The sequence below is a fragment of the Lissotriton helveticus genome, chromosome 6, assembly GCF_964261635.1.
Source record: "Lissotriton helveticus chromosome 6, aLisHel1.1, whole genome shotgun sequence".
Classification (NCBI taxonomy): Eukaryota; Metazoa; Chordata; class Amphibia; order Caudata; family Salamandridae; genus Lissotriton; species Lissotriton helveticus.
The window spans coordinates 12798171-12812269 of NC_136067.1; the positions used below are offsets into that span (position 1 = coordinate 12798171).

Consider the following 14099-nt stretch of genomic DNA (forward strand, 5'->3'; position numbering starts at 1 on the left):
CGGAGTAGAGTGGAGTATAGTGTACTTGTCAAATACTATAGTGGCATGTTCTGTAGTATATTGGCGTGAAGTGCGCTAGGGTGGACAGGCATGGTGTAGAGTTGAGTAAATTGTTACAACCTGGAGTGGCGTTTTGTACATTACAGTGAAGTGATGTGTCGTAGACTGTTTGAAAGTGTTGTAGAGTGGAGTTGAATGTTGTACATTGGGGTGTAGGTGCATAGAGTGGAGTAGAGGGTTGTACTTTGTAGTGTAGAGGCATGGAGTAGACCTTTGTATAGTGGCACAGAGTATAGTAGAGTGTTGTAGAGTGGAGTTGCATAGAGAGTAGAGTGTGGTACAGTCGGTCAGTGTGGAGCGGGGTGTTGTTGTTTTTTAATAACTTTATTTATCGGTTTCCACAGAACATTAAGTCATGCATTAATGGATACAGAGACATTTTACATGAGTATAATATTGTATATGCTGCCTAGATATTTAAGCAAGATAGTACACTTTAACAACATCAGATACCCAATGAAGCATCAACATTATCCCGATCTCCATCAATCAGACACTGACATCGCTGTAGTGCATGTTACCCCTTACTTCTCTGACTTATTCCTGCTTTTATGGCTGTTGTTCCCTGTGCAGGCAAGCTGTCAGACAGACTGTGTCTGTGTGTAATATGTAGTCTAAACACTACATATCATTTGTGTTTCATGCCACCCCTGTCGGTGGTATACCCTGGTCTCGTGGAGAGGCAGAGTCGTCCTACTGTGCAGTTAAATACGCTCTAAAGGGACCCCATATGTCTCTAGGTCTGGAGGTGGGGCGTGGGGGGGTCGTGCTTGCCTACAGTTTGCTTTTCATACAGCACGGTGCTACACTATTCATCCAGCCTTTGATTGAAGGAGAGGCTGTCCCACCCCAGTAGATGGCTACTTCCCTCTTTGCTAATAACAGTCCAATGGCAACTCACTTCCTGATCTTGGGTGGGACTTGAGCAACATATCCAAGGAGTGCTATTTCTGGTAGGGTCGCTATTGCGACCTGTACGATTCTACTCATAATGGTATGTACTTGCTCCCAAAATGGGTGTAGCCTCGGGCCCGTCCGTGCCATACGGGCTAAATCTGCATTCGGGGCCTTGCATTTGGGACAATGGTGAGGTCTGGACAGATCCATTTTATGTGTTCTGGATAGGGTTGTATATGTTCTGCGGAGAAATTTCAAATGTATTAATCTATGACTGCTGCTTAGAGAAACAGTGCGGGTAGCCGGACAGCAGAAGGACCATTGCTCATCCGTGATTGGGTTGCCCAAGTCCTGCTCCCATGCAGTGCGTATTCTACTGTCATCAACAGGAACAATAGCGGCACATGCTTTATAAAGTTTGGAGATCAGGTGTACGCCACGTTCGCTTTCAAATACCAAAGTAAGTGGTGCAAATGATGGGGGTTCAAGGGGGACCTCCGGGGCTATGGAGCGCAGTGCAGAGCGTGGCCATATATGCAGACCAACGCTGATCTTGTGTCCCATTAAGGAGCACAGAACCAACACGTATCTACCTTCATCGTCATGTATCTCAGAATGTAAACTAAAGGTGACTCTTTTGTGTATAAGAATGGCTGCACCTCTAGCTAACTGCTGTAGTTTGCGAAATATCTGTGCACACCCCAGCCCGAAGCAAAGTGGGGATGATCGGTCTTAGAAAGGTGGGTCTCTTGCAGAAAGGCTATGTCCACATTATGGCGTAACAAATAATGGACCTCCTGTCTACGCTTCCGGGTGTTGTTCAGACCTCGAACATTCCATGTCACTATAGAAAGTTCCGAGGGGCCGGGGTTATACCCTAGTTGTGTCATAGAATTAGGATAGGGAATCTATGTTGTGGTGTGCGAGTAACCCTGCATTTCCAGACTGCGGTAACCTGTGAGTGGGGTGTTGTTCAGTGCCATAGAGTGGGGTAAAGTATTGTGCAGTTGACTAGAGTGTAGTAGAGGCCAGTAGAGTGGTGCAGCACAGAGTGGACTAGCTTGTTCTAGAGTACAGTGGCGTGGAGTCGAGTAGAGTGGAGTGGCGTAGTATACAATGGATCAAAGTATTATAACGTGAAGTGGTGTGTGGTACGGTGGAGTTGACTGGTGTTTTGTAGAGCGTCATAAAGTGAAGCAGAGTAGAGTCTCATAGAGTGGGTTGAGGTGTTGTACAGTAGAGTGGCTTTGAGTATAGTAGAGCTGGTACAGTATGGTAGAGTGGGAGAGAGTCGTGTACAGTGGCGTGGAGTCGAGTAGAGTGGAGTGGCGTAGTATACAATGGATCAAAGTATTATAACGTGAAGTGGTGTGTGGTACGGTGGAGTTGACTGGTGTTTTGTAGAGCGTCATAAAGTGAAGCAGAGTAGAGTCTCATAGAGTGGGTTGAGGTGTTGTACAGTAGAGTGGCTTTGAGTATAGTAGAGCTGGTACAGTATGGTAGAGTGGGAGAGAGTCGTGTACAGTGGCGTGGAGTCGAGTAGAGTGGAGTGGCGTAGTATACAATGGATCAAAGTATTATAACGTGAAGTGGTGTGTGGTACGGTGGAGTTGACTGGTGTTTTGTAGAGCGTCATAAAGTGAAGCAGAGTAGAGTCTCATAGAGTGGGTTGAGGTGTTGTACAGCAGAGTGGCTTTGAGTATAGTAGAGCTGGTACAGTATGGTAGAGTGGGAGAGAGTCGTGTACAGTGGCGTGGAGTCGAGTAGAGTGGAGTGGCGTAGTATACAATGGATCAAAGTATTATAACGTGAAGTGGTGTGTGGTACGGTGGAGTTGACTGGTGTTTTGTAGAGCGTCATAAAGTGAAGCAGAGTAGAGTCTCATAGAGTGGGTTGAGGTGTTGTACAGCAGAGTGGCTTTGAGTATAGTAGAGCTGGTACAGTATGGTAGAGTGGGAGAGAGTCGTGTACAGTGGCGTGGAGTCGAGTAGAGTGGAGTGGCGTAGTATACAATGGATCAAAGTATTATAACGTGAAGTGGTGTGTGGTACGGTGGAGTTGACTGGTGTTTTGTAGAGCGTCATAAAGTGAAGCAGAGTAGAGTCTCATAGAGTGGGTTGAGGTGTTGTTCAGCAGAGTGGCTTTGAGTATAGTAGAGCTGGTACAGTATGGTAGAGTGGGAGAGAGTCGTGTACAGTGGCGTGGAGTCGAGTAGAGTGGAGTGGCGTAGTATACAATGGATCAAAGTATTATAACGTGAAGTGGTGTGTGGTACGGTGGAGTTGACTGGTGTTTTGTAGAGCGTCATAAAGTGAAGCAGAGTAGAGTCTCATAGAGTGGGTTGAGGTGTTGTTCAGCAGAGTGGCTTTGAGTATAGTAGAGCTGGTACAGTATGGTAGAGTGGGAGAGAGTCGTGTACAGTGGCGTGGAGTCGAGTAGAGTGGAGTGGCGTAGTATACAATGGATCAAAGTATTATAACGTGAAGTGGTGTGTGGTACGGTGGAGTTGACTGGTGTTTTGTAGAGCGTCATAAAGTGAAGCAGAGTAGAGTCTCATAGAGTGGGTTGAGGTGTTGTACAGCAGAGTGGCTTTGAGTATAGTAGAGCTGGTACAGTATGGTAGAGTGGGAGAGAGTCGTGTACAGTGGCGTGGAGTCGAGTAGAGTGGAGTGGCGTAGTATACAATGGATCAAAGTATTATAACGTGAAGTGGTGTGTGGTACGGTGGAGTTGACTGGTGTTTTGTAGAGCGTCATAAAGTGAAGCAGAGTAGAGTCTCATAGAGTGGGTTGAGGTGTTGTACAGCAGAGTGGCTTTGAGTATAGTAGAGCTGGTACAGTATGGTAGAGTGGGAGAGAGTCGTGTACAGTGGCGTGGAGTCGAGTAGAGTGGAGTGGCGTAGTATACAATGGATCAAAGTATTATAACGTGAAGTGGTGTGTGGTACGGTGGAGTTGACTGGTGTTTTGTAGAGCGTCATAAAGTGAAGCAGAGTAGAGTCTCATAGAGTGGGTTGAGGTGTTGTTCAGCAGAGTGGCTTTGAGTATAGTAGAGCTGGTACAGTATGGTAGAGTGGGAGAGAGTCGTGTACAGTGGCGTGGAGTCGAGTAGAGTGGAGTGGCGTAGTATACAATGGATCAAAGTATTATAACGTGAAGTGGTGTGTGGTACGGTGGAGTTGACTGGTGTTTTGTAGAGCGTCATAAAGTGAAGCAGAGTAGAGTCTCATAGAGTGGGTTGAGGTGTTGTACAGTAGAGTGGCTTTGAGTATAGTAGAGCTGGTACAGTATGGTAGAGTGGGAGAGAGTCGTGTACAGTGGCGTGGTGTAGAGTGCAGTAGAGGGGTACAGTGGAGTGCAGTGACGCAGTGTCTCATAGAGTAGAGTATTTTACCTGAGGTGGAGTCAACGTGCAGTGGATGAGTTCAGCAGTTGTGCTGCCGGCACACCCAAATCAAGCCCGTTTGCTCCCAGCTAGCGCCCACTTATTAGTTGAAGGAAGAGCATTTGTCTTTTAATCAACAATTAGTGCAATTCTGGACTCTTGCATACACCTGTCTAATTTTATTTTACTAGGGGATTTCATTTTTTATTTAGAAACGTTTGGTGATAAAGATACGGAATACTTAGTTGATAACGTGCTGAGTTTTAGTCTCTTCCAATTGGTTCACTCTATTACCCACTCTGCTGGTCATACTTTGGATGGCATTTTCTGTAATAACCCATTACTTGCTGATGTATCCACATTACCACTCACCTGGTCAGACCACACATGGTCATTTTAACACTGACACTTCTCAACAGAGCACCACTAATAAGCCTTGCAAAACTATTAAATTGCGAGCCTGGCACAAAAAGTGATGCAGATAAGTTTAAATTGACCTTAATAGAAACCCAACCGGTCTAGCTAATGATCTGGATCGGCTAACCTTAAACTACACGAAATGGACGAGCAAAGCAGTAAATCGGAAGACCCTATAAAAACTCAAAAGTGTTGTAGAAGTAAATCCTCTGCTCCATGGGACTCTGACAAACTCTGGCATAGATGCATCAAGGTAAAATCCGCTTGCAAAGGGGCAGATTCTCAGAATCTGCCCCTTTGCGACCGGTATTTTTGCATTTGGGATGCATCATCCCAAATGCAAAAATCGCAAATTAAGAAATCGCAAAATTGCGATTACTTGCATTTAAGGAATCTCAAATTGAGATTCCTTAAATGCAATGCATTAAAGTTTAAAAAACAGCGATTTCGCTAATAGGGATCGCAAATTACCATGAAGTTGAACTTCAATGTAATTTGCAAAAACTTTAAAAAATGCACTAAAGTGCATATTTCTAAGTTTCATGTTGCGCACACACATGTCCTAAGGGCATGATCAATTTTAGGGGGTGCAACAGGGTGTCCTTTGGACACCCCTGCACCCTTGAAATCGCATTCTCAATTTGCGATTCGCTAATTGTGATTCACAAATTGAGAATGTCTTCCCAGTCATTCCTATGGGCCTCGCAATTAAGGAATTTTAAGAAATTGGTATTTTTTTTAACGATTTCTTCATGCATTGCATTTTGCGATTCCTTAATAGCGAATCGTTATTTTTCTCTATTAAGGAAAAGCAAAATGGGTTCTTGATTAATCTGGGGGTCTGATCCCAAAAACACCTCTACCGTAGACAGGAACCAAAATGGAGAAAAAAACAAGGACGAATGTGAGGGATATATGATTGAACAACTACTGCCTAAACACCTAGGGGCATATTACCAACGTTAAGCGATATTTATCGCTAACGATGCTTAGCAACGAATTTTTTAACGCTAAGCATCGTCAGAAATTATCGCAGATAAACCTTGCTATTATCAAGGTTTATCGCAAATGCGATAAAAAACGGCCGCAATGCATGAATATCGCTGAAAAGTCAGCGATATTCATGCATTACCGAGCTAATGTTCTTAGCCATGTTATCCACCTCCCATTGGATAACATGGCTAAGAACTGCTCAGGGCAGGTGGTAGCTTTTGGAGATATTCGCACTTAGCGCGAATATCTCCAAAAGTTGGTAATAGGAGATAGCGATGTTAGCGACTGTTTCCAGTCGCTAACATCTTGGCACACCCAATTTGCATATCATTAGTGATAAATATCACTGACATGCAAAGCGGGGCCCAAGATGGTCGCTATCTCCTACTAGCTGTCGCTAACTGGTGTTAGCGCCAGCTAGGTAATAGGGAGATAATTTTATCTCCGCTTTCTTGGCTTTTAAAGCCAAAAAAGCGGAGATAAACCCCCTTGATAATATGCCCCCAAATCCCTTAACAATGAAGGCTAAACCACGAGCAATGCCAAACCACTAAATTTTTAACAACCACTACCTAAACCACACACAATATTCAATTTGCTCATTACACGTTTCCACCACTATGTTCTTTAAAATCCGCATGTTTTTCACGGATGGAAAGTTTTCAGAGGTTTGAGTCTATTTAAGGTTCAGTAAATTGCTTTTGCTTTGCTCCATGCTTGCCTGATTTACAATGAAGTGCCCATCAGTGTGGTGTTTCTCTAAGCAAAGGCCACAAATGAATAGAAACAGGCCTCCAATGTGCTTCCGGTAATGCATCCGTTGTGAGGAATAAGCTTTGAGTACCAGAATTCACTTTTCTCTCAGTGCTTTGCCTGCGCCCCTTAAAGGTGACGCTTTTATTACAGGTGGCAAGTCGAGGAAAGCCTAAATATATGTAATAAAAGACGTGAGATGTAAAACTTCAAAAAAATGTGTTCAGATATGATCAAAATAAAAATAGAAGTATCCAGTTGAAAAAAAAGTCCCCTTCCCTGACCGGGAATCGAACCCGGGCCTGGATCTGAGCATGAGCGTTTCACCCAGCCAAGGTTTAGATTTGGATGCTGGTTCTCCTTGCCCTCAGTTTAGAGTGTTAGAAACAGGACTACGAGTCCCAGAATACACTGCAATAACCGAGAGATTATAAGATCTCTGATGAGGATGGTGGGGAGTGCACGTCCGGGCCAGTGGAACTTTCACAATGTCCCTGTAAGTTCTAAACCATTAAACTTAACAAAGATTTAAAAAAAGTTTAATTGTTATTAAAATAATGCCATCTTTTGGCCAGTCACGAGATCTCTTTTTTTCGTGGTTTAGGAAAGTCGTTGTTCGTGTAAATCGTAGTTAAGGATGTCGTGGTTAACAGAGTGGTCGTTGTTTAGGTCAGTCGTTTTTCAAAATTCGTTGTCAACAGGGCCGGACTGGCCATAGCGGGCACTGGGCAATCCCCCGGTGCGCCGCACAGGTGGGGGCCGGTTTTGGGCAAAATCGTCCCTGTACCAAAGTGGCCGAAAAACGTCCCGGCAAAGAGCTCGGTGGCACCTCCAACCCCCCCCCCTCCCCCGAGTGGGGAGGGGGGCCGGGCGAGCACTTTGCCCGGGCCGGTTGTGGTTCCCAGTTTGGCCCTGGTTGTCTAGGATGTTTCCCGGGAGGGACAAATACAGGCAATGCATTAGGGATTTAGATAGCCACGATTTTGCCTGAAAAATCTATTTATCATATTAGAAATATTGGACCTGCTAAAAAACTCTGCGAGAGACCTTTTTCAAATGGTCAACACACTTGTAGATTTCAACAGCAACAAAACATCTGGCTTGAACCAATCCTTCTGTGACAAACTTTTTTATCATATTAAATCACAAGCCAATGAGGTATATGAGGAGTTTTCCTCTAAGATGCAGAACATCCTACATGATGTTATTCATAAAAGTACTTTTTGCGGGACTACGACTCTAAACAAATTCGGTCCATTGACAAGTGGTGACAGTACTAATGGAATCAATTAAACCTGTTGGCCCATCAGATCCGTTTCTTCCAAGGATACTACACTTAGGGCCACATGTACAAAGGCTTTTTGTGATCGCAAATGGGCCTATTCGCAGAATCTGCCCATTTGTTAAAGAAAAGAGGCATTTTCCAATGTACAAAGGCCCTATTTGCGATTCGGTAAGCTATTACCGAATCGGATATTGAGTTTGTGACACTGGGCCCGATTCACAGAACTAACTTAAGACAAAATCCTAAACTTACTACTTTTGGTATTCACAGAATGCACTTACTACTTTTGGTATTCACAGAATGGATTTATGACGACTAACTTTACGTTCGCACTCGGGCCTTCAAAAAGCCAAGCCAACGCGCCTCTACCCTGCAGTTATTTATTGGACGCGGTGGTAGAGGCGCGTTGGCTGTGGCTTTTTCTCACGAGGCCGCAGGGTGCCCGGTGGTGAGGCCTGCTGCACAAGAGTGCGGCTGTGGTTTCTTTTTGGACATGGGGGTGGTGCGGTGGGTAGCTGCGTGGGTGGCGCCACGAGGAGCAGAAGAAGTCTGTTTAAACCAGACCTTCTTCGGAGGCAAATTATGCAGAGTAAGGTAACAATTTTTTTGTTTGCGTTATTTCTTTATCTTGTCATGTTTAGACATGTAACCACTGTTTGGGCAAAGAGTTCACCCCATTGGTGCCAGTTTAACACACAAATACAGTAATAAGCAACTGATAGGTAACAAGTCAACCTTTGAGTAGTGTCTCCTACTGCACAACAACACATGTAGCCACATTTGTAGTAACTTTTTATCGGTATGAGCTATAAAAAAAATGTAAATAAAATTTGCAAATGATGTCGCAGATATTGGATTATGTGGTAAATGTGGCAAATCCACATTTATAAGGAAAAAATTCCATGGCCACAAAATCCCATAATTCCAGTGGCCCTCTCATTGACTGTCTCCTACCACATATAACTCATGAGTAGTTTATCAAGTCCAAGTGTTTTTTGTTGCATACATTGATTTGCTGTCCTTTTAATTCACTATAAATCCAGGACTACTAGTCCCACAATCCAAAGAAAATACCAGGACAGGATGAACGGGAAATATTGAGAACTTTTATAACACACCAGCCCAACTAAACCGGAGAGCAAACAATTTGTGTGTAGTATTCAGTAGTTGAAAAGGTCAGGATCAAGCTACCGGTTGGCTTTGTGTTTACAGTGACATTTTTGTGTGTGTTGCAAGTAAAGATGCGTTTTCTTTATATATTTTTGGCAGAATGTGCGTGGTAAGGGGAGGAAGACGGCTAAACCCATGGGCGCCACATGTGTAAGAACAACGGTCCCAGTTTGTTGCAGCGCTTTGAGGTCAGTCAGGGATGTATAATGTCCTTACAGCATTTGAAGGCCATGCCAAGTGGCCTTTTAGTATTTGTCGACTAGCTTGAAGATAGACTTCTGACACATGCGCACTTGCAACAGTCTGAAGATGGACATGAGACGAATCAAAAATAATCTAAAGAAAGGATGTCTGCCACTGCGAAAAATAAACAATGTCCCACTGCCGATGACGAAAAAACAAACTAGGTAGCCCATTAATTGGAAGTTATGTTTCCCAGCGGACGCCCCTTGACCTTGAAGAGAAACGTTTTGTGACCGGCCATTTTATGCAAAAACTGTAAGACCTCGTCAGAAATAACGGCTTCGGAAAAGGAGTGTGGGCACTATTAAGGAGGGTGTCTGGCGACAGGATTAATGGTGTTGGGTTTCTTAATGTCACCTGCTGAATCTAAATATGGCCATGTAAGGACATTATAGCAAAGGTCTTCTGGTACTTATTTCGGGAAACATCCTTTACAATGAAACTTTTACAACGCAGTGCTTTTACAACGCAGGTTTTACAACAAAAACCATTACAACGCATTGCGCTGGGGGGCGCTCTAGGATAGGGAATAAGTTTAATTTACTATCCAACACCTTCCCTAGTGTCCACGGGGACTGGAGTTGGAATAGTAAATTAAACTATTCACTATCCAGCACCCCAAAGCGCTATGCGTTGTAAAGGTTTGCGTTGTAAAAACTGGTATGTAACAGCATGCGTGGTAAAAGCATGCGTTGTAACGTCATACATCCGCTTATTTCAGATATACGCTTCCAGGTGTTCCCTGTCTCAGCGCGAGGAACCCAGGGTTCAGTCTGGCTCGGGTGAGCTGCATTTTGGATCTGGTGTGGCCCTCCCAGGACAGTGATGCTTTATTTTTTACAGACATGGGCACCCCGCAGTAAAACACACCTTTGGAAACAACTCGAGCCCTATTCTGGACAAAACGTACTTGTGCAAAATAAGTGTGCCCACCCCTGGTCAAAAAGGATGATCATCCTGAAGTCCCCTCTACTACCCCTCTTCTACCTCTCTACTACCCCTCTACCCCTCTTCTACCCCTCTACCCCTCTTCTACTCCTCTATCCCTTTTCTACCCTATTCTATCCCTCTACCCCTCTTCTACCCTTCTACCCCTCTTCTACCCCTTTTCTATTCCTCCACCCCTCTTATACCCCTCTATCCCTGTTCTACCCCTATTCTATCCCTCTACCCCTCTTCTACCCCTCTACCCCTCTTCTACCCCTATTCTATTCCTCCACCCCTCTTATACCCCTCTATCCCTCTTCTACCCCTATTCCATCCCTCTACCCCTCTTCTACCCCTCGTCTATCCCTTTTCTACCCCTCTCCTGCCCCTCTACTCCTCTTCTACCCACTCTAACTAGCAAAAACACTGTGTCACGGCAGCATCACTCAGCAACGCAGCACAACCACAGCATCACTCAGCACCACCACAGCACCACTCAGCACAACCACAGCATCACTCAGCACCACCACAGCATCACTCTGCACCACCACAGCATCGCTCGGTGCCACCACAGCATCGCTCAGCGCCACCACAGCATCGCTCAGTGCCACCCCAGCATCACTCAGCGCCAGCAAAGCATCACTCATGGCCAACACAGCATCACTCCGCACTACCACAGCACCACTCAGCACCACCACAGCATCACTCACCACCACCACAGCACCACTCAGCACTACCACAGCATCACTCAGCATCACCACAGCATCACTCTGCACCACCACAACATTACTCTGCTCCACCTCAACATCACTCTGCTCCACCATAACATCACTCAGCGCAACAGCGGCATCACTCAGGGCCAACACAGCATCACTCTACACGACCACAGCACCACTCAGCACAACCACAGCATCACTCAGGGCCACAACAATATCACTCAGCGCAACCACAGCATCATTCAGCACCACCACAGCATCACTCAGCACCACCACAGCATCACTCGAGGCTACCACAGCATCACTCGAGGCTACCACAGCATCAATCAGAACCACCACAGCATCACTCAGGGCCACAACAATATCACTCAGCACAACCACAGCATCAGTCTGCACCACCACAGCATCACTCAGCACCATCACAGCATCACTTAAGGCCACCACAGCATCAGTCAGCACCACCACAGCATCACTCAGTAACTCACTCAGTAACACCACAACAGCATCAGTCAGCACCACCACAGCATCAGTCAGCACCACCACAGCATCACTCAGCACCACCACAGCATCACTAAGGGCCACCAACGCATCACTCAGCACCACCACAGCATCAGTCAGCACCACCACAGCATCACTCAGCAGCACCATAGCATCAGTCAGCATAACCACAGCATCACTCAGCACCACCAAAGCATCACTAATGGCCACCACAGCATCACTCAGCACCACCACAGCATCAGCTAGAGGGGATTCAGTATGTTGTGTTGTACTTAAAGATTTTGTGTCACAAAATACTGGAACGTCTCCAGATTTTACGGATCAAAATCAAAGGAAAACAAGCATTGGCATAGCCAATAGGGCTCGCCTTTGGGACATTATAACTGTTTAGCCATGCAACGGTGGATGTTGTTGCACAAAGGACATTATGCTGCATAAATAAATACTTAAAAGATTCCAAAAGCGAGACCTATTGGCTATGCCAATGCTTGTTTGAGTAGGGCGTTGATCTCGGCGTGTTTCCAGATCTCTGGTCGATGGTGTACGGGGGATCTGTTGTGCTGCTGTCTGTTGGGGCTGTCTGGGTGTTGAAGCTGTCGTGGATCTCTGTTATCTTGTGTGGAAGAAGGTGGCGAGGGAGTCACACAGGGCTTTCGACGGCGGGATGTCGTTGGTGTTGGAGCTGGGGTTGGAGAGTTCCTTCACGATGTTGAAGAGCTCCTTGCTATTGTGTGCATTGTCGTTGGGGCGATCTTTGAAGGAGGTCCTATTAGCCGCCCTGATGAGCTGGTGTTGGTTGCGGATGGCGTCCTTGTGTGCTGCGTGGCTGTCCGGAGTTTGTTCACTGTGCCATTTCTTCTCTAGTTTCCGGCAGGCTTGCTTGGAGGCTAGGAGTTCGGGGGTGAACCAGCTGGCCCTCTTGCTGGTGTCTCTGTGGGGGGGGTTTCTTCAGCGGGGCGAGGGTGTTGGTGCAGTACTTGATCCAGCGTCTGAGGCTGTGGGCAGCGTCGTCTGTGTTGGAGGGTTCGGTGGGTGGACCGAGAGCGAGGTTTGCGCGTAGTTGGTCTTCGGTGATTTTGCTCCAGCAGCGGCGGGGGATCTGTTGGGTGTGGTGGTGTGTGGTGGGTTTCTGGAAGGCAAAGTGGATGCAGCGGTGGTCGGTCCAGAGGAAATCGGTGGTGTGGCTGATGGAGACGTACCGGCTTGAGGAGAAAACGGGGCCGAGCTTGTGGTCGGCGGGGTGGGTGGGCGTTGTGACGAGTTGCTTCAGTCCGAGGTTGGCGAGGTTATCAATCACGGTTGTGGAGTTGTTGTTGTTCTCAAGGTGAAAGTTCAGGTCTCAGAGGAGGATGTAGTCGGTGGAGGTCAGGGCGTGCCTGCTGATCAAGTCGGCAGTGGAGTCGCTGAACTGAGGGCGGGGTCCGGGGGGTTGGTAGACGAGGGTGCCTCTGAGGGTGGAACTAGGGTCTGTGTGGATCTGGAAATGCATGTGTTCGGCGATGCTGAGCGCGTATTCAGTGCTAGTCGAGACCCTGATGCTGTTCTTGTGGACGAAGGCGATTCCTCCTCCACCATTGGTGCGGTCTCTGCGGGTGATCTTGTAGCCGTCTGGGATGGCTATGGTGATGTCGGATGCAGAGGAGTCGTTGAACTAGGTCTCTGTCAGGAAGGCGATGTCCAGGGATGTTGTGTCGACCAGGTTCCAGAGCTCGACGGCATGCTTGCGTGCGGAGCGGGTGTTCAGTAGTATGCATCGGAGGTGGTTGGGGTCTTTCTTGGCGGGTGATTCGTCGGCTCTGAGGCTGGTGTAGCTGCAGTTCCGGCAGGTGAAGGGGCCGTGTGTACATTTCGGAGCATTCCTTGAAGCAGGTGTGGCTCCGTTCGGAGTTGAGAGCTTGAAGAGTGCTGGCGGCGTAGTGGCATCAGTCGTCGTGGCGGGTGCGGGGGCTAGGGGTTCTGGCGCTGGGCACGGTCCGGGCACGTATGGGCGCAGACAGACTTGCCTTAGGCACGCCTTCGGTGCGCCAGCGGTGCAGCCGCGCAGCGGCTGGCATATATGGAGAGGTGGGAGGGAGGAGCAGCTGGGAGGCGGGGCAGCGAGTGGGCAGTCAGGGGGGGTGGGCCGCAGGGGACGCAGCGGCAAGGGCGGTGAGGGACAACAAAGGTAACTTCCTATCGCTTTAAAAAACATACTGATTTTTATAAGGAAACTGCTGCTAGGGGGCTGTATTAGTATTTATGATCTGCAGTCAAAGTAGAACGTAACACTGCAATTGTTGCAATGAATGTGTAAACTCTCTAATGAAGCAGGTAAGTACCTCCCTATATAACCAGGGACTAAACGCACACTTACATTATCTTATTGACTCCTGGGTTGCGGGTCCAGATGCTTTTCCCATTATTGCCCTGTCTCTTGTCTTCACGCCCCAGAATACGGGTATCTCATTAGTTCTTCATGGTCTGCAGAGTGTAAGCGGTCCAAAAAAAGCCATGCTTTGATGTGCTTCTTTCCAGGTTTGGTCGACGCACCATACTCCTGGTCTGCTTTGTCTTCACGCTGGTGTTCGGGACGGCCGCCGCAGCCTCCATCAATTACCCAATGCTTGCAGTCTTCCGGTCTCTTTCCGGGGTGTCTCTTTCTGGCCTGTCTATCATCACTGTGGCTTTAAGTAAGTAAAGAAGACCTGGGAGTTTTATGTTGACTTGATCAATTTGACACACAATTAATTAGAAGGCAGCAACTGTTTTTAGGCTCC

The 14099-nt window shown here is 47.0% G+C and overlaps 1 protein-coding gene across 1 annotated transcript in view; it reads left to right on the forward strand.

Moving 5' to 3' along the window:
• The window catches only part of LOC144762139 (solute carrier family 22 member 7-like), a 204532-nt gene that overhangs the window by 133979 nt on the left and 56454 nt on the right, over window positions 1-14099 (forward strand). Inside the window, exon 4 of the mRNA XM_078647286.1 lies at window positions 13858-14012. Within this exon, the coding sequence (XP_078503412.1) occupies window positions 13858-14012 (155 nt within the window). The remainder of the gene's footprint in view (window positions 1-13857; window positions 14013-14099) is intronic.